This window comes from Sabethes cyaneus, chromosome 3 (genome assembly GCF_943734655.1).
Source record: "Sabethes cyaneus chromosome 3, idSabCyanKW18_F2, whole genome shotgun sequence".
Lineage (NCBI taxonomy): Eukaryota > Metazoa > Arthropoda > Insecta > Diptera > Culicidae > Sabethes > Sabethes cyaneus.
In genome coordinates, this window is record NC_071355.1 from 54916393 (window position 1) to 54937731 (window position 21339).

The following is a 21339-nucleotide window of genomic DNA, read 5'->3' on the forward strand; positions in this document are numbered from 1 at the left end:
TCAGGGAATTTTATTTTCGCTAGATAATCGACACCCTGGATGCAGTATGTACACATTCAGTGCTTCCCTGACTTTCTAACGCGTAAAATAAAAAGCTTCATAATTTAACGGGAAACTTTTCACTGGGTGTATTATTCATATTTACGTTCAAAAACGAAATCAAGTGCAGTATGTAAAGTCTAGAAAGTAGTCCATAAACTCAAACATTGAATAAACCAGACCAATTCGGATAGAATTACAAGCTTCGGACAAAAACATATTCCTTCGTTTTTTCTTTTTTCCAATGAACAATGCATATTAAAGTTTTAATCATCTTCCGTTTTACTTTATCGTTTTAATAATGTTCCATCCATCTTGGATGAAATAACTCGGAGTAAAACTGAACTTATTCAGCACCCCGAATGTCTGGCTGACGAACGATGGTCGATCTATTTGCACTCTTCTGGACCGCTCAGCGCGCTCGCTGGCAAAACGACTTTTTGGCGCAATTAATTCGTTTCGAACCATTTATTCCGGTTGCATTTAGTGCATGTGCATGCTTTTTTGTCACTGTGAAGGTGATGAATGGATTGGAAAAGGCCAACAGTTTCAAGATCAAAGGGTTTTTCTTTGGTTGTTTTTTCTTTTACTTTCTATCATGTGAAATTTGTAGAAAATATTCTAATAGGAATCGTAAATATAAGCTTCTAAAGAATAAATTTCAATTGGTATGTGTGTATAAAACCTGATGTTTATGTTTCTGGTTTTATAATTTGCCAATGCACAATCTTAAGACATGCGTTGTTCAAGCAACTGATTTAATCCTCCACACAAGCAATTTTTCTTTTAAAAATTATTTTCATATACCAACTTCATGGTTTCACAGCCGTATACTAACTGTCTCAAACTAACCTCGTATCAATCTAAATGCTAAGCGTTGTATAGCCACTAATCGCAACAGCGGTACGTGAAATATGAATGCAATAAAAGGTACATACTATAAAAAAGTCATGGGTGTAAACGCCTGTTGAGAACTTGACCCTACTTTATTGACAGACTTCGCAGCCGGTTATTAAAGTAAAGGACAATTACAGCGCAAGTGCAACGATCCTACTGACTCTACAGCAGCACCTCCCAGCCGAGATTCGAACATACGACGACTGGCTTGTTAGGCCAGCATCGTACCCCGGAGCTAACCATGAAGCGGGCGGGCGGGCAGTCCATGGAGTACGATACTGAATGTAATAATTTTTAGCTCTGCTTCCGTGTGGATTTTCAAGCTTCCCCAAACTAATCATTCACCGTATTCACATAACTTTAACAATTTCACTATTAAGGGGACATAAACGACTAAAATTTTTGAAGAAATTTTTATTTTTTTATTTCAGATTTTGATTCTGCAGTTTTTCTCGCTTATTTTGATACTAATTTTGTAATGATCCGACCACGAGAAGTGGTCGAAAAACGGTGCTACACATAAGTATTCCAGTGCGGTGTGGAACAACCTCAACGGAATAAAACTCCTCGCTCCTGTAAAAACAAGATTTTCAAACTTCATGTACCTTTTTCTGAGAAATGGTCGCCAGCGATGGGATGGACATGTCGTGAGAATGTCGGACGACAGCCCGGTTAAAAACGTTCTCAATAACGACCCCAGTGGAACGAGACGGCGGGGCGCGCAGCGAGCAAGACGGATCGATCACGTGGAAGGCGATCTGCGGACCCTACGCAGACTACGTGGCTGGCGAATTGCGGCCATGGACCGAGTGGAAGGAAGACGACTTCTTCGTACAGCAGAGAAAACCACGGCCTGGAGCTGATTAAGTAAAGTAAGTAAGTAACTCTAGTTGAACTGGACTTCGTGGCTAAGGCTACTGACCTACAACAAAGTAGGATCATGAATGTTTTTACTGCAAATTGGTCACTAACATCACAGATAATTTGCCGTTACGTGCCCTGGTGGAATGAAACACTCGGCTAACTTCATCGGGTTACAATTACAATGCATTTATTCAACAGTTCTTGTCCACTTGGTACGCTTACAAGGTATCCCTCACCAAGTACCAGGCAAAACTAGACAAGACCAAAGGAAAGTCCAGTCATGTTTTGCGAGAGAATCCACAGGCCAATAAAATACTGTCCTCAACGTTCATCGATTCAAATACTTAATCATTTCTTGGCGAATTCTCCATCCACATACACATCAACAAAACCACAGATGGCAACTGAATACGAAAGACCAAATTCCCTGATTTTTTCAGGTTTTTCTCGGTGTTTAATAAAGTTCTATGCTACATATTGCGATATAATTTTAACTGAAAATGTGTTTCGATCGTTGATATTTGAATTGTTTATCAATCTATGAGGTATTGAGAAAAATTTCCCCACCTACTCTATTTCCCTAGGCGAATTCTTCAATCACTTTCTCTTATTCTGCCGACCAGCAAATTACACTCCTCCCGTGAGTTCATCATCTGTTCCTTTTCCCGCGCAAGTTTATTCGCAAACTCAGGCGCAAGCGGGGTTTTAGTGCCCATTGCGGCTAGCTCTCCAACCCGCCGTGGTGCTTTTCCTGCCAGCCATGCGGAAATGTTCGTATGTTTAATTTGCGTTCTTCGAGCCATAAGTCATGCAAAAAAGCAGTTTAATTGAGCTAATTTTTAATTTCGCTTTACCAGTTTACCAGTGGTGGCTGTTCTACTTTCTGACCAACGCGGCTTATTTCACTTTGCATAGATTGATCGGGATTTACTCTTCCGGGTCCAAGATAGAGCCAAAAATCGTTACGTATAAAGTAGGGTCGCTGCACCCGCATTTCGTTTACAACTTGTTACAACAGTATGGCAAGTTTATGTACTGCCGTGAGTCAGTGGAATTTCTCCAACATTCTTCTCAAAAACCGAATTTCGCTGAGGTGCCACTGGCATTTACTTCGATGTTCTGCGAATTGTGTCACATGCCGCCAAATGTCCGTCCTGAAACTTCAATGTCATTCGATTCGACTTGACTAACGCCAAACGAAACGCGCAAAGTGAGTGCAAACTAAATTTGTTATATCACTTCACTTGCCTCGCAGAATAAGGCCCTTTGCAAAACACTGAGCTAATTATCGAGAACCCAATCTATCGCTTGTGTGCCGTACTTCTTTATCTATTTCTAAGTGTTCTTGACTACTCAATGAATCGATCATTGGGGTTGTTTGAAAACTTTCCAGGTTTTTCCAGGTAGTTGCCACCCTGCAGACCATTTCACGTTTAAGAATTAAAAGACAACTTTCATCCACAGGACGATCGCTTTTCACGCCGTGCCGTGCATAAAACCATTTGTGACAATGCACTAAAGAGCACTATTGCGATTATTAATGATTCGAAACTGATGACGTAGTTATAGTTGCATTGATGGGATTCCTGGTTTTGAGTCATTTCATTGCAGTCAAATTATTTCCAAGCCGAAAGAGATTGCGATTTTTATGAGATAATCACGTAAAACGGTGCATAAAAATAGTACATAAAGCCTCTACGTAATGAAAATGGATTGCTGGTTTCAAATTTCTTTACTTTAAAAGCAATTTCCATCATAAACCATGCCACTTTTTAAAACAGCTATTAGAAAACATGTTTTAAGTTAACAATTAGTTTTACAGCCATTCAGTTTGCCGTAAAAGTTGACTGTTTTGACGGGCATGGCTTTTTAGGCTGATTGTTCCAGCATCTGCCACATTGTGAAACTATTCAAATATTCAACAGGAAACGTCCTCTATTACGAGTGCAATTAATAGGCCTAACTACCACGTTGAAAGAAAGTTGAAATCGAAACTTTAAAAGCGAATAGTGAGAGTACCTATTGTAGGTTAGAAAATATGCGTAAGAAACAATTTGGTATAAATTGAAAAATTGGCACAAGTTTGGAATATGTCACAAACCTTAGATTTTGCACCGTTAATGCCGCAGTACCATGTATCGTAGGAGGCATATTGTATGGGAACCTTTTTACGGCGGCGACGGGACTTCCTAACAGCATTTTTATTTGCTTGTGGCGGTTGGTTCTCGTACAAATATACTCGTAATTCCGATATTCTTTTTATTTCTTTAATGTACGCACAATAATCATTGTAATTACGGTTTGCTATTATATAACGGTTGTCTATGATCAATTAATCGGGTATCACCGCTATCACGGATTTTTTTTTCCTTGTTGGGTACATTTTCCGCTGCGACCAGTTATTTGATCTATTGCGGCAGGCCCCTGTTTATTGTACGCACATCAGGGTATTATTAGTATGAGTGATTTCCACTTGCTGATCGACGGCATTGTCCCAATAAGGTATTATACAACGAATAAAGTTTATTGCCTTATTGGAAGAATTCATCGATACACCTGAGGGTTGTATTAAAGACATGTCAAAGAAAGTTTTTCTTTTATGAAGTACTGCCACGCAATTGCATAACAGATGTTCCACATTTTCACTTTCTAGGTTACAGAAGCGACACATGTCATCTTCTAATTTTTAAAGCTGTTTTAAGTGATATTTACTTGCACAGTGGTCTGTTACGAGGCCACAATAAGTACGTAAATCCTTTTTAGACAGGCTAAGAAGTTTCTGGGTTATTGTTTTATTAGGAGATATAAATTTCTTTGATTGTCGAACTGTCAAATTTTTTTTCCAGATATCATCTAGCATTGATTTTTCCCAGTTTTCTAATTCCATTATAATGGTACATTTTGAGGCCCCACAGAATGGTTCTGGTCCATTTATTGCATGTCTATAATTTCGCCGCAGACAAACTGTAGCCCATTCAATAATTACCGGTATTTCTGCTTGAAAAAGTCGGCCATTGGCCCATGGATATTGATATGTCAACTCCGGGGCCCATTACACCAACTCCAACTTTGTTATTTAGTTTAAAACCGTCAGTGTAGAAGATTATCGATCCTGGTTGAATATTGGGCCCACCTGATTCCCACTCCGTTCGACTTGTTACTGTGTTTCTGTTCAAAGTTATATTGCCTATCCATCCAGTCCTGATGCGTTAATATGGGATTAGTTTTAAAATCTTTTAAGATACTGAGATCACGGATTCTTACCAATTACGCTGTTCTGTACAGTGTACTAAAATCGAATATTATGGTGTATTGAAGTGCTGCTAATGCTGCTAAATGGTAAGTTGTCATTTGACTATAGTATTTTCTGACCCAATAAAAAAATTCTCACCACTTTAACGACTGTAAACAAGGTTATCATTATCGGTTTGGTTTCTAGAGGGGCATACTCGTGGCATGCTCAAGTCACAACCGCCTAATATTCTGTAGATGTTTCGTATATATACTGTTTAGTATGATAATTAATTCAACAAAACGTTTATATCGCTTTAAACCTCGTTAAGAAAGAATTTACAAATACAAACAACTGCATGATCGTGCAGATAAGATAAATGATTTTTCTATTCACTATCCACTAACTGAAGCTGGCACTATTTTGTTTTGGATGTGTCTCGCTGTTTAACTCAAGTTGGACCATAATACTTATCAATTCATATCACTGTGAAAGCGTCTGTCTCCATTGGAAGAACTTAGTTTTTGAATATATTAAAAAGTTATGTCCGTTTGTTGTTCTGCCTGCTGAACTACACATCCGGACCATTCAGATCGACACTTTCGATCTACGTTAATGTGTGTAATTTACGTTATCATTTCCATCGACCGTTCGTTGCAAGCGAATATACCTCTAGTAAAAGGTAAATCCAAGACGCTTCAGCGTTATAGGATGCCATACATTCGCATATAGTAAAAATAGAAGGGTATGTCTCCGGACAGAAAGGTAGCTTGGCGTAGGACTACTAGCGTATATAACTCCCCTTAATATTGATACTACGGACCTTTTTTATAGATTTCGTATAAGACACATTCCAGCGTTACGGGACACTATCCCTACTATGCAGATCGGTTCCTGTTTCATTAAATCCCGGGTATTCTAGTGGAAAATGAAATACTTTTCTAACAACTATTTTACACGGTATTTGCCAAAAAATTGGTACAACAGGAGGCGATTCACAGGGTAACAATGGGTGCTAATTGTGTCCCGTAACGCTGGAATGTGTCATCAGGAGGATATCAAATTTGAACATTATTAGGACAAGGGAAATTTGAGACAAGGAACTTTTGTTATTTTTTCTGACACACTTCCCTAACACAGACATCAAATTGGTCTAGGTTTATTTGCAGTCGCAAGAAATTTTGTTGGGATGGGGAATGTTACTCTCTCTCTGGTGTACTTCCCAAGGAAGGACATCAAATTGGTCTATTGTGTTACCTGACTTACAACGAATAGTGCAAAAAGATATTTTTTGAAAGCATTCGAACAAACGCGATCCCGCGAAAATAACGTATATTCGTTGTGAGTCAGGTAAGACAGTAGGTTTAATCGCGAATTTAGTTGAGACGATTGTCACTTTTTCTGGCGTACTTCCCAAGCAAAGACATCAAATTGGTCTAGGTTTAATCGTCGTAAAAAATCTTCGACCTGCTGGGACAGGGAGAGTGTCACTTTTTTAAAGGAAAGTAATCGTGATTGAATAAGAAATACTTGATAGAAATCTCAGAATTTCTACATCTATTATAAGTCGATCGGTATCTAAACCATGAACATTTATTCATAATTGGCAGAGCTATTAACGTTTGAAATCTAAATTTTGGAATGACACCCAGCGGTAAGAGGTAGTCCTGCATCAAAAATAGCTACCAATGGTGTCCCGTGACACCGTGAGTGTGTCTTAAGCCAAAAACTTTTCTGTTGCTCGTCAAGTTTCGTTTCGAGTCATCTCAATAGGGAACAGTTCACGAAGTAACACAAAAAACTGGAAATGATTGGGCAGAAAAATACCAAAATGTATCAGTAATAAGTTTACGTAATATTTTTTCGTACTGTGAACCCCCGCTGGTATGACTTTCTTATTCATAACATTCTTATTTTGAGCTCAAAAAGCACATTCATAGGGTGCGCACCATGAGCGTATGTGAAAATGAAGAGTTCCCAAATATTCAGTTTGAAAATGAACTCGCCTAATCTGATCCAGGTGTCAGTCATATTAGTAGAGGTTCACGGTACGTTAACGTACGCAATTTCTCAAAAATCAATACTATTGAAACAAATCAATAAGCATACCGATGAGCTAAACTAAGAAAGAAAACTAACATAGCACATAGAATGTATAATGCATCATGATTCATTCGAAACTACTGTCATATTTTACTGTGCTCGTGTTGCCAAAGCAAGTTGTTTTACCATTCTTCAAATTCAACGTAAATATACCGTAAATATTGACTGCAATGAATATAAAATCGCTTTCATAGCATCCGGAACGATGAGAGCATTGAATTTGCTCTGTTATTCACCCGAAGTGTCCGCTATAAAACAACAAGGCTACGTAGCTACTACCCATAAAATAGTAGAAACATGAATGGTTCCATGTTCCAACACAAACCGTCAACCTGATTATAAAACTGTATTGAACCTACTGTACAGTGAATTTGCATAATAATTCAAAGCACGCTACATCTCTCCTTTCTGCAACAGCAATTTGCTAAAATTCTAGAAAAAAAACAACAATAATTGCAGCAAACCTACAGTTATAACCAGACTACACACTTCTACAACAACTGACAACCGTCGTCGGGCCACGGCTCGAATCAGAAATGATCATAACCATAAAGGTAGCAGCAACAGTAGCACTATAATGGATTCCGCTTGTCTCAGCGAAACAAACGTTCGATGGTTTTTAGCCAGCGCAAAAATAGGAAAACGAACATTTCATATTTCTGGTCGAGCGAAATGTAATATATAACAGACTAGAGTTTGAAAATAGAGCCAAAATTTCCCATTGCCATCATGAAGGAGGAATTTCAAACATCACCATTATGTTATAGCCGTACAGATATAGCCGTATAGAAGATCAGATGTAGATGTATAGAGAAACTTGAAATAAAAGGTACAGGAAGAAACCCTCAGTGAGCCCGATGTCTACGTGCACATCTACCGTCCGTCTGCCGAATAAGAACAAAATTTCCATCGGTTTCCTCTTTGTCCGTATTTCTGGACTTTGATTTGTTTCATTCACCTGTTACAGTACACCTACCCCAACCAAAGTCAGAGAACGTGAATGCAGGTAAATTATGGATAACAAGTGGAAATAATTAGGCCTATTCTCGGAAAAAAGAACCACATTGAAACTTTAAATTTGCGAATAGCACTAAGTGAGAGTTATTAATTGATAGGTTAGGAAATAGGTAAGCAAAAATTTGGAATAAACAGAACAATGCGTTTGCAAATTTGGAATATGTCACAAACCTTAGATTTTGCACTGGGACTGCAGCAGCACCCTGTATCGGTGGAGGCACACTGTATGGGAACATTTTTGCGGCGGCGACGGGACTTTCAAACAGCATTTTTTCTTATTTGGCTAAGATGTTGTGGTTGGTTTTCGTACAAAGATTACTGCCGATTTACTAGGTTTTGTTTTGATTTTTTTTTTGGTGTAGTATATATAAACTGGTTGCCAGATTTTTCACTACTGTATATGCTTGACTTTCACACTACTTGCAGTTTTCAAACACTACGAAAACACTAAACGATCTCTGGTAGTATAGGTAATATACTCGCTAGTTAGGTTCTGCCGTATCGGATTGCTAGATGGTAGTAAAAAAGAAAAAAAATACACAAAATAATAACATAAACTAGAAATCAACTTCTATGTAGGTAGATTAATCTTAATTGAAGTTTTGCAATCATAGATAATTATTAGTGGTTCTGAGAGAGGAAGAATGTTTACTCATTGTAATTAAACACACTAACACTAAGGCATACAGGCTAATGCTAAGAGACAAAGATTGTCGGAGAGTACGAAAAACGGAGCAGTCTAAGTAATGGCTGTAAAGTAATGGGAAAAATAAATAATTCAGTGGTCAGATATTAGCAAGGGGCCGTACTCAGCTAGAGACGCCGCGTAAATAGAATTACACTAATAAAGTTTTCATATTTACACAAACACAAGCTACATTCGTTTGTAGCAATATACAATATATAATAGCTAAATTGAGTTAATTACAAAAATCAAGAAGACAAGCTGCCAAATTTTACACTTAATACCAGCCCTTTGGCTCTTGTGCTTCGCTGCTACAAATCGCACAGTCTATCCAGAGTTAATAGCAATTTATATGTATATGTTTCTACTCGGGCTTAGAGCGTGCACAAGTGGTTGGTCTACATTGCAAGGAACGAATCTCGATGTAATCTAGCTTGTTCGATGATTACATATACGTCAGTTCGTAGATCGACGGCTGCACGAAGCAGAACCAGATGAAAAAATCACGCTTGAAAACAAAAGGCGGTATTGAGATTTTCTTCCCACTGTTTACAATTAATGCATTAATCATTTGCTGCTTCAAAAGAGAGCTAGTTTCGCCGTTCTTGTTACAGATTTTCCTCCAACACGGTAGGCAGACGGTAACACTACTTCGCGCTAATTTAATTTTCTGCTTGAAAATGATTAATCGAAGGGTAAGTTTGGCTTTACCGATGCCATATAGAATGCCGCACGCACGCCTGAAAGGTTAATGGAGGCACCCTCTTACATCGTGCAGCTGACGCTCGGTTTAAAATTTCGCCATAGGTTTTAACCTAGAGAGCTGAAATCTAACCGCACCAGATACCGTCCTGTTAATTAACGTTTCTCTCATCCGGCAAAGTTACGACATTGAAAACCGCCACCTAAACCAAACCACACATAAATGCAAACACAGTGTGCCCGGTGTGTGCACTAGAGGAGTTCGTGATGTGGCGTAAATTATTTTTTGTATGATGCTATTTGAAATTAAAATATGTTGACGATGGCATCTCATTAGAGCAACCATAGTTTGAAATGTTTTGCTCAACTTCATGTATCTAACAAATTTCACATCCAGATTTGTTTTCCTCGAATCATTAAAGTTGCACTGTAATTCAATTTGGCTGTTCAGTTCAGACGGAAACTAAACATCCCAGGAAAGCACTCGCAGGGGAAAATAAGGCCTAAGTAGTTGTGGATAAAACTATCGGTCGTCGTCGTCGTCGTTCGCAGAATCAGCTTCCAAGCACCAAGAGGCAAATGTAAAACAGAATAGTTTACATAAAATTCATTACCCTGCTTCCCACTTTTCCAAGCAATGCGCGTTCGCGTTGGAACTGTGTGAGGAACTGGAAAACCCGAAGGGTGCAGCGGAAAAAGGCTTATGTTTAAGAATAAAATATTCGACTTGTAGGCGTTGGTAGTAAGTATACAAGTAGAGGTACCTTGCACAGAACGTCGTGATGTAGTGTTAAGTATTTATACTGAAAGCAGTTGAACGTCGTTTACGATAAGAGTGATTGTGTTGTGTACCAGTGAAATCACCAGTTAAGAATTGTGTCCTGTCCCAATGTCACTACACCACAAATCATTAAAAATTCAATACCACCTGTTGAGAATCTTCAATATACCTGACCCTTTTTGCATTTCTCAAGGAAAGAGAACTAAACTTGGTTTTGTGAAAAGTTAGTTCGTTCCATAGTTTATAGCAAAAACCAAAAATTTACAAATCCAGTTTTATAAAATTTTTGGAAGAAATATAGCTCTCAATTTTGGATATGCGCCTAAAAAGGTTGAAATTTGGGTGAGGATTTTTCCAGAGGTTCCAGAAATACTTTGGTAGCTGGGATGTTTCAAAAATTGAACACTCCATTCGGCATTGTGCTGCCGCGAAAGGAGCCTACACGGCGATGCCCGCTTCTGGAGTCCTACGTCAAAACAAGTAAATAAATAAATGGGATAAAATTCCCAGCCCCGCAATTTTGGAAACCAAAAGCAATAAGTTATCCGTCTTAAACACATGAATGTAATCTTGGTTATCCTCGGGTCCAATTTTTCCTTTAGTGGTCTGGAGCTGTGAGCCTGTCTTCGGGGTACATGAGGAATCAGACCTCCTGACAGTGAAAAACTCTTAGCTACGATCCTACTATACGGAAGTCTGTGTAGAAATTCAAATACGTCATACCCTGCAGTACTACTTCTTTCACTGACCTTTTGTTGGGGTGAAACAATCACCAGTGGAAAACCCCATTAAAAGAAAGTAAAATAATATTGTCAATTGCAAGGAAAATTGTACCATCCAAAGTGCGATATCGCTCATTAAAGTGCTATTTTTCATCAAATCGTTTCGATCTCTTCGGCGCACTTATTGCTTGGAATATGTATAACGAAAAAGTGCGCCGAAGATACCGAAACGATTTAATGCAAAATATCACTTTTATGAGCGATAACGCACTTTGGATGGTACAATTTTCCTTGCAATCAGCAATAAATAAATATTCTTTCACTGAGTCATGACGGTATATTTACCGAACTGATAGACAAACAATAAATACCTATCATTCCAGTATTAAACAATATTGTTATTCGGAAAGTACATGTTTTCAAAATATATCGTCAAGATTGATTACCCGAGCAGTTCCTTTTTAGGATTTCTTCTCTGAAAGTAGGTTATAATGAGCTATAGAAAGCGTAGTGTTAATGAGTGCTTTGACAATTGGACATTTCAGATGTGCGCAATCGCTCGTAAAACTTCGATTTTAAACTGTACAGTCTTTGTGTTTTCCGCGCACTTGTTCGTCATAATGCAAAGAAAGAATAAGACAATTCAACGTGAAATGGCATTTTTACCAGCGCTTTCACACTTTTAAGTCGCCCTGATGAGTGCCGCAATGCGCTATACTTAGACGTTAGCTTTTCCAAGATCTATTACATTCGAGCGGCCCTTAGTAAAAATATATTACCGCCAATCAAAAATGTTTTCGCTTCTCTAACAATAGCGTTTTAGTATTTAATATACTAACTAGGTTCTGGTTCTGACAATGCCGGTAGTCTTTCCAATAGAGAGAATGATAGAACAAACTTATGACCCCAAAGGTGTTTTGTAGTATCCATAGAGCGGGACAAGACGTGAAGGAAGAAAAAGAGAGGGTCACTGAAGTAACACTTACATATCAGTTTCGTAGTTCGTTACCCTTTACCAAACTAAAGTGATCCGCAGATTGAAGCAGATTATAATGGGAGCGTGCAGGCGGAAGACCATGATAGCGGAGGAAGTGACCATATTGGTGTAGCAAGCAACAAAGCTGTGCCTCCCCCATCGATAAGGAAAGTTAAAGAAGCCATCCAGCGGCTGAAGAACAACAAAACAGCGAGAAAGGATGGCATTGGAGCGGAACTTATTAAAATGGGCCCGGACAAATTGGCCGGTTGTCTGCATCAATTGATTGTCAAGATTTGAAAAACGGAACGACTACCGGAGGAGTGGAAAGACGGGGTTATCTGCCCTATCGATAAGAAAGGCGATAAGCTGAATTGTGAGAACTACCGAGCGATCACTGTCCTGAATCCGCCTGCAAAGTGCTGTCCCAAGTCATATTCCATCGACTATCGCCAATAACCAATAGATTTGTGGGAAGTCAGGCCAGCTTCATGTAGGGTCGTTCTACAACGGACCAAATCTTCACCCTGCGGTAGATCCCCCAGAAGCGCTACGAATTCCGAGTCCCCACGCATCACCTGTTCATCGATTACAAAGCCGCATGTGATAGTATAAACCGACAAGAGCAATGGAAAATCCGGGTAAGCTTACTAAACTTGTCATGGCTACAATGGATGGGATCCAGTGCTGTGTGAGAATCTCGACTGGATTGTCGAACCCCTTCTAATCTCGCAGGGGACTCCGACAAGGAGATGGTCTTTCCTGCCTGCTATTCAACATTGAGCTTGAAGGTGTTATAAGACCAGCGGCGATCGAAATGCGGGGCACGATTTCCAATAAATCCAGTCAATTTATCTGCTTTGATGACGACATGGATGCTGTCGGCAGAACATTTGGGAGGTGGAAGATCAATACACCAGACTAAAACGCGAAGCAGAGAAGATTGGTTTGAAGATAAATACGTCTAAAACAAAGTATATGCTGGCGGGCAGGACCGAGTGCGACAGGGCCCACTTCAGCAATACCGTGGTAATATCGACGGGGATAAGTCTACGAGTTCGTATACCTTGGTTCACTGGCAACAGAGGACAACACCAGCCGTGAGATTAAAAGGCGTATTATCAACGGAAGTCGGGCCTACTACAGACTCTACAAACACTTGCGGTCGAATAATCTGAGACCCCGTACAAAGTGCACACGGTACAAACCGCTAATTAGATCGGTTTTCCTCTACGGGCATGAAACGTGGACACTGCCAGAAGAGGACCCACGAGCAATTCGAGTTTTTGAACGGTGGGTGCTAAGAACCCTAAGAATTATTACTTTAGCGGCGTGCCAGAGAACGGTATATGGAGGTGAAGTATGAACCACGAGCTCACGCGTCTCTACGACGAACACAGTATTCAGAAAGTGGTTACATTGGGCAGGACATGTTGCTAGAATGTCGGACAACTATCCTGCAAAAATAGTTTTCGCATCGAATCCGGTAGGAACAAGACGAAGAGGGGCACAGCGAGCGAGGTGGCAAGCCCAGGTGGAGCGAGATCTGGCGAGCACTGGGTGCCCGCGGTACTGGAGACCTGTTGCCATGGACCGAAATAGATGGAGAAATTATACTGCGCAGGCCTTGCCCTAAAACGTTAGACCAATTAAGGGGGAGAATGGGAGCCAATTACAACCGGATTGAAACCCAACCTTTACCTTAGGTCCCATGCTTCGCTATCGCGTAATCCTTGAATCGCAGAGAACTGGTAAAAGATAATTTCTGTAATCTTTATACATATAAGCGTGCTCTGAAACGTCTTTCAAACTCCACTATCGCTTACAGAGCTGAGATACTTTGAGACATAAATTGTGCCTCGACCCGTCGGGTATAAAATGGGGAAGGCAACTTGGGTAAAGCACCCAACATAGCTCTAGCATCTTTGGCCAATCGCAGCCTGGCTTCTAATCTAAATGCCATTAGGTCCTTCCTCGAGCGTCCGGAGTATCACTTAACCTTTATTAGCAAAGATACTCCCAATGACTGTAGCCTCCTGGATGGCCTCGAGGTGTGATGCTGGCCTAATAAGCCAGTTGTCGTATGTTTGAATCTCGACTGGGAGAGACTGTTAGAGTCAATAGGATCGTAGCAACTGGCCCTGCAATTGTTCTGTACTGTTACAGTTGGCTGCAAAGTCTATCGTATAAAAACAGAAGATCAAGTTTCGATAACGGAATATATAGCATCTAGGCTTTGCTTTGCTTACTCCCAACGACTGTAAATAAATCATTTATCTATATGGGAAGCATTTGGTACGGGAGGTCCACGCTTTCTTCCTTCCCTTTGGTTTTAAGAAATTTAATGGAATTGCCTCTGGTTTCACTTGATTCCTTGGAATTCTCTCTGCGTTACATGCTGCGCAGTTGACCTGACCGTTGACAAGAAAAATAATTGATACAAGTAATCGTCATTTTCCAGGATGCTTTCAGGAATTGGCAGCGTTAATGTGAGATTTAATTAGATTAGATAAATTGTGCCTCGTCCCCGTCAACTGTAGTCAACCACCGCGCGAGAAGCTTTTAACCGTCCAGTTAGCTTCGAGGTACCATGTCGGTCTAACAAGCCAGTCGTTGTATATTCGAATCCCGGCTGGGTGGTGCTGCCAGAGCCAGTAGAATCGTAATTGTTTTGCACTCTAATAACCGTCTGTCAATGAAGAAAGGTCGTCTTAAAGACTTTTATAACCCAAGAGTTTGCCTTCGAACGAGAAGTTTAATTTAACTGGTTTTCTAACTGGGACAACATAACAGAGCATACCTAATTTCATTATAAATCAAGACAAAAAAAAACATGAGGTTGAGTCTATTCCATACTTCCATAGGTACGGAAAGAAGCTTTTAAGATTCGTACAGAATGTGTCGCTTATAGAACCAGGATTCTTATATGAGAGTTCGGAAGTTGAATCCCCGGGATACCTATAACTCGGTAAAGGAATCGCCTCCACTATATGAAACAGGGATCCAAGGGGATACAAATGCCATAAGATTTGAGAACGTGCAACCTTTGAAAAATTCTGTGTTTTGTTATATTGTTTATTTACAAGTGCAACGTCAAAAACTGAACATGTTAACAGCGGCCTCATTGGTTCGCGAATGATTTAATAATATTTAAGTTAACATAAAATATAATTATTTCCACGTTACCTGTCAGAAAATATTAATTTAATGATATGACATTACCTAAAAAATGTAGATTTAGCAAGGCATAATGTAACAAAGTCAGCTGCTTGAATTGATTCAAAACCTAATTCAAAAACAAACATCAAAAGAATCACATCGTCGATAAAATGTACCTCAACTCGATGTGAAACTGAATAAAAACAAACACTTTTAATCATGTTTAATGCTCTCTCCTGCTGTAACAACATCAACTGACGTAGTTTTCTCCCTCGTTCTCAAAAACTGTGCTTCATGTGTTCGTTCGCTCACAATATTATCCCGCGGGATTCGCGTCCTTTGCGATGAAACAGAGACGCACACTGCGGTATATGTGTGCGTTGAGTTTTCTGATGTGGAATTCGTCGCACATCTGGCTTACACCAGGCAAGCAAAGCAACATAAGTCTAATCCTCTTCATGCTGCTTCATGGCGTGTGCATGTGGTTGTGCGTGCGGCTTCTCGCAGCTGCCTCGCTGAACGACAATGATGCCAGTTGACGGAAAAAATAATCTAAATCTAAATTGTTTATAATTTTAAAAACTCAAACTGATTTGGTTTTTTTATCTCAATATATGAAAATTAAATAATAAGAATTAAGAAGTGTCTTCAACAATACAAGATATAATGTCAATTTTAAGTTCTATTCAAGCCACGTTAATCGTCTTCGTGAGCTACAAAGTGTTTGCATCTAGAATGTAATACTTCACCCATACCCGACATGATCAACATTAGAATGCGGTTATACACATGCATGAGACAAAAACGTTTTCTCGCTTTCATATGTTTTGAGCTAGAATGTTCAAAATATTTCAAGCGCAAAAACTATATAGAAGAAACACAACGAAAGTGTGCCTTTTGATATATTTTACCGACCCATTTAACGTATGTATACAGGTAAAAATAGTAGTATATTCACATGAAGATAATAATATTTATAAAGCTTAATTTAAATTGTATACAATTCATTTGAAAGTGAGTGTTGCTAATTTTTTCATCGCTTAACACGAATTCAGCAATAGAAATTTAACAATCAAATGAACCATTTTATTTTAGTTTAAACTTAAACCTTACGAGCGAACATGTGTGCTACCTAGGTTTATTGCAATATTTGAACCGAGTGGTTGCTTCAAATTTCTACCAAACTGATAGGTAGAACCCGTAGACAGATAATTTACAATTCTGTTCAGAATGCTTGACTTGACTATGCCGCTAATTTTGAACTGTAAATACCGACAATTTCACACTTTATATAGGGTGACCGCGGTGTCCAATGTACTTGTTAATTAGAAGAACAATAATCGAAGTAGAGTTATTCCATTCACAAATTTACACTTTTACAAACAATATCATTCGCTGCAGGCAGGCAGCACTGTTTTTTAGCAGTTATAGCAGCATACAGCCGTAGCAGGCCAAAATGAGAATAGTAGGAGGCGACGACCACCGATTGGAGAAAAAAAGGCAAAGAACAGGAAAAACTACCAACCAACCAGTTATGAAAGAAGCTATACAATAAATTCTTGCGGGAAGAAAAAAAATCAATTCGCCAACCATTTTTCGATATTTGAAAATGATGTTTCGTTTGACTGCTCTCGTTTTCGTAGCTCTCCGATAAAATAGCTCGGTGTTCTAAGATGTCTAATTATCCTTGTATCATTAAAAGTACGTGGTTGAGTATAAAAAAATGAAAATCACGAACCAATTTCAGCTTGATAATTAATCCACAACGTTGTTCTGAAACAAATTATTTTTTCTTCCTTCTGACCGTTTTGCGTTCACTTTCTTGCGTTTATTCTGCTTCCAGGCAACCAATTAACACAAAGGGAAAATATATCAAACTGTTACAATTCACTGTAGTTTTTTTTTTCGCACAACCGGAACGGAACAGATCTTCTTAAACAAAACTGAGAACACAGAAACTTACGCCTTCTCACTTTGTTCTCAATTCCTCCAAGAATTTTTACTTCCAGAACTTCTTTTGTATTCACTTCACCGTGCGCCGCTGTTGTAGGTTCTAACAAACTGCACAACAAAGTATATAAAATGGGAAAAACAGGCTCCTGTGTACACGAGAGATACACACAACACAATAATGAAGTGTAGAAGAAACGGTGACGGCGGACGAAGACAACGACGGCGACAACGAACAACGGAAAAAACACATTCGATCTTCTCGAGTGGACGCGACGTTCTGATCTGGCCTGGCGAAACTGCAAAGCTCAAGCACACACCGAATGACTGGACGGCGATACGGAGAATATCGCCAGCATAAACATAGCCATCAATATTACCAAACCAAGCTGGCTCTCTCACTTTTTTGTTCAGCCAAACGGTGCGGTGCGGATGTACGCGGTGTCGGTAGTGAGAATTCTATGTTCTCTACCTAGCGCGTTTTGTTTGCATCCCTTTCAGAGGTTTATTTAGTGTGCGTGAAAACTTTCCGCTTCGGCTGGTAGTCGTAGTAGTAAAAAGGCGCATTTCGCGATATTTCATTCAAGATGTTGTGTTGCTGAGGTAGCGGTGTGCCTGTGCGATAATAAGAAAAAAAATCCGCAGCTCCATGAACGTGCCGAAACAAAACTTGCGATCAAGGGGTTTCCAACAGCAATGATTACTACGCACCTTCTTAAAAAGTTACCTTTGATTGCTTTACTGATCACCTCTGATTACCATTAATTTTTGGTAATCAATCTCTTGTGATTACTAAAAGTTAATCGTTATCCAGCTTTTTACGAGCCATAATGGTGGACCTGTGCGTAATATTTGAACAGTATTTTTGACATTTCCCTAATACATCGCACGATTTCTTTTCGTACATTAAGCGGGGTACGCTGCTGAAAAGTAATGGGTAAAAAGATAGGACAAGAAATGCTCAAGAAATCGATTTCGTTTACGATTTCTTTAGCAGTACGCACTTCATAAGAAATATTATTTCACGTTCAGATGGCGCAGTTTTACATGCAGGTGAATTAAAACGTCACTTTTCCGTACGGAATAATATCCGGCGCAATTATTACCACAAGAAAAAATGACAGGTGGTTGCTTGCATTGGAGTTGTCAAAATTTCTTCGGTAAATAGCAAGATTTTTTCTTGAGCTGTTTTCAGCAGCGTACCCCGCTTTACTTTAGTTTTACCGTGAACACGCGGAAAGAAAACGTGCGATGTATTAGGGAAATGTCAAAAATACCGTTCAAACATTGTTCGTAATATTTCCGCCATTCTGACTCGTAAAAAGCTGGATTGCCAATGATTACTATCCAACCTTTTACGAGCCATAATGGCGGACATGTTCGTAATATTTGAATAGCATTTTTGTCATTTCCCTAATACATCGCACGTTTTCTTTCCGTGCGTTCACGGTAAAACTAACGGAATGTACGGAAAGAAAACGTGCGATGTATTAGGGAAATGTCAAAAATGCTGTTCAAATATTACGAACACGTCCACCATTATCCAGCTTTCCACGAGCGATAATGGCGGTGATTGAGCACAAGTGGGCACAATCTTTTGACATTCATTGGAGGAGCGTCGAGTTCACCCTGACGGAGTTACTATGGAAACATCCATGATTGTTTGTTGTTCGACTGTAAAAATGTAAACATCGTTAAGTTTTGCAGATCAGCGGAAGAGGAACATAATTGAACGGAAGCAAACGTTTGTGGTTTGTGGCCATAATTTCCTGAAAGCACCGGCTCAAAAAATCCCCTTTAGTATTGTGCGAATTGAATACTCGCGTGCACTCAGACAAACATTAACTTTATATTGGTCGAGCCGTAGTCAAGTTGGCCAGCGTCTCGGTCTGATAAGAAACTTTCCGTTGCGCATTTGGACGTTATTCCCGAAGTATGCGCAAACTACGAAGCCACAATCCATAAAACTTCTTATCTGTTCAATTATTCATCGTACACGAAAAGGTGGAAAATTAGCAATAAGTTTTGCTTCATGTGCGAAAACTAAACAATGTTTATATTTTTACACTTGAACAACAAACAATCATGGATGTTCCCATAGTAACTCCTTCAGGGCGAACCTGATGCTCCTCCAATGAATGTCGATAGATTGTGCCCACTTGTGCTCAATATCCGCCATTATCGTTCGTGGAAAGCTGGATGGCTCGTAAAAAGCAAGAAATATTTATTAGAAAGGTACTATCGACTTGACCCTGCATTAGTATTGTTGTCCATTGTGACGTATGAAAGTTCAAGCACAGAGAACAGACTACCAGGTAATTGACAAAAAGTGTGTAAAAGGTTTTTATGTAATCTGCGAGTAATCCTTCAATAGAGCACCCCTCGAGCAGTAAGTGGCAAACTAAATCTTGATGTCCCTGCCATCGCTGCTATGTAACTCCAGCACAAAGAAATATTGATAAAGGTACATGAATATTTTTTAATGCGTTTGGCAAACTATTTCTGGAGGGCGCTGCCGACAGATTTTACACACAAAAAATCGATTACTTCCTTCGAGCTTGTTAATCTGTTCTCTGTGGTTCAAGTTTCCTGATACTTATATCCAGCTTTTTACGAGCCATAATGGCGGACGTGTTCGTAATATTTGACAGCATTTTTGACATTTCCCTAGTACATCGCACGTTTTCTTTCCGCGCGTTTACGGCAAAACTAAAGGAATGTACGGAAAAAAACGTGCGATGTATTAGGCAAATGTCAAAAATGCTGTTCAAATATTACGAACACGTCCGCCATTATGGCTTTAGTTTGTGGTTGTACGCTTAACAACTTGGCAAGGACGGTTGTTGGCAGGGCGGTAGCAACAATTCTGACGATCTATTTCCCAATATTCGAAGATTCTGCGTTAAAACTTTAGATTTCGCGGACGTTTGCGATAGTTTTTTTTTAGTAAATATCGCTGGAACCGCGTATCACGGGTTATCAGTTTTGATGGTAGGAATTGCTAAAAGAAAACAAAATGTAGTGTTCCTAAAACGAATACCGTGGACCCCCGTTCGTTTGACCGTTTTTAATCTGAACACTTTTTAATTTGAACCCCGTTGGTTTGCAAATTAAAAATGGTTCAACCACAGATAACAGACATCCAAGCTAGAACAAAAAGCTTCGTAAACCGTGTGTAAAATGACTCTAGCGACATCTAACTGCTTATTGCCACTTGCATTCTCTTAAGTGATTGAAGCGCCCGCTTGCGATACCTGCAGCTGGTGTTGGGCAGAGCTGCCAGATATCCCGCTTTTTTCAGCTTACCACATATTGTACACATATATTATAAATACGGCATGGTTAAAAGATATGTTTATATTAGAAATCAATATAATTCCAAATAGATGAAACAGAATGCACAAAATCATTGTTTCCGTGATTCGGCGTTAAAATTCGATAAAGAATAATTCTTTTAAAAAATATCTGGCAGCTCTGCAAAGTGTTGCTGATATTTTGAGGTTTGTTCATGACAAAAAAGGAAGGAAATATTTTTTCCTTTTGTTTATCTTCCCGTTTAAGATTTCGTGCAAGTGCGAGCAGGCTCTTCCGCGAAACTAAAAAAGGATGTTCATTTCTTTTCGCACTCACACGAAATCTCGTTGTGGATTGGCAATGCGTGCGTGATGTCAAAAGTAAAATATTTCCTTCTGTTTTTTTTTCTCGCTAAAAAGCTAAACATCGATGATTCGCGGTTTTGCTGATATTGTTCAGGCGTGAGAAAAAAAGAGGGAAGTATATTTTTTATTTTTTCGTTACTCACACGTTGACAGTTCGTTACGAGGTTTCCTGTAAGTGCGAGCAGCCACGAAATCTCTTTTACTGCTTTCAACGCGAATTCGTGACTACAAAAGTGAATGAAATTTTCAAGCCTGTTCGCACTTACACGAAAACCCATGCCGAATTGTCAAAACTTGTGGGAAAACAATAGCAAAAATACTTCCTTCTCTTTTTTTCTTACAAAAACCAAACAAATATCAGCAACTTCGTAGTCTCGAATATGTATACAAGAGATCGTGAAGGGTGTAGCATCGTAGTCGCGAATGTGTACCTTATGGGGTTTCCTGTATGAGCGAGCGGGTGTCGATTTCTTTTAATATACACTAGGGCCCCCAGCTATATAGGATTTTGTGTTAGTGTGAGCAGGCTTCAAATTGCTTTTGCGCTCATGTC

The 21339-nt window shown here is 39.4% G+C and overlaps 1 protein-coding gene across 1 annotated transcript in view; it reads right to left on the reverse strand.

Moving 5' to 3' along the window:
* The window catches only part of LOC128744384 (RNA-binding protein Musashi homolog 2), an 82689-nt gene extending 74253 nt beyond the window's left edge, over window positions 1–8436 (reverse strand). The window contains exon 1 of the mRNA XM_053841364.1: window positions 8324–8436. Coding sequence (XP_053697339.1) covers window positions 8324–8421 — 98 coding nt within the window. The 5' untranslated portion in view covers window positions 8422–8436. The remainder of the gene's footprint in view (window positions 1–8323) is intronic.
* Between the last annotated feature and the right edge of the window lie 12903 nt (window positions 8437–21339).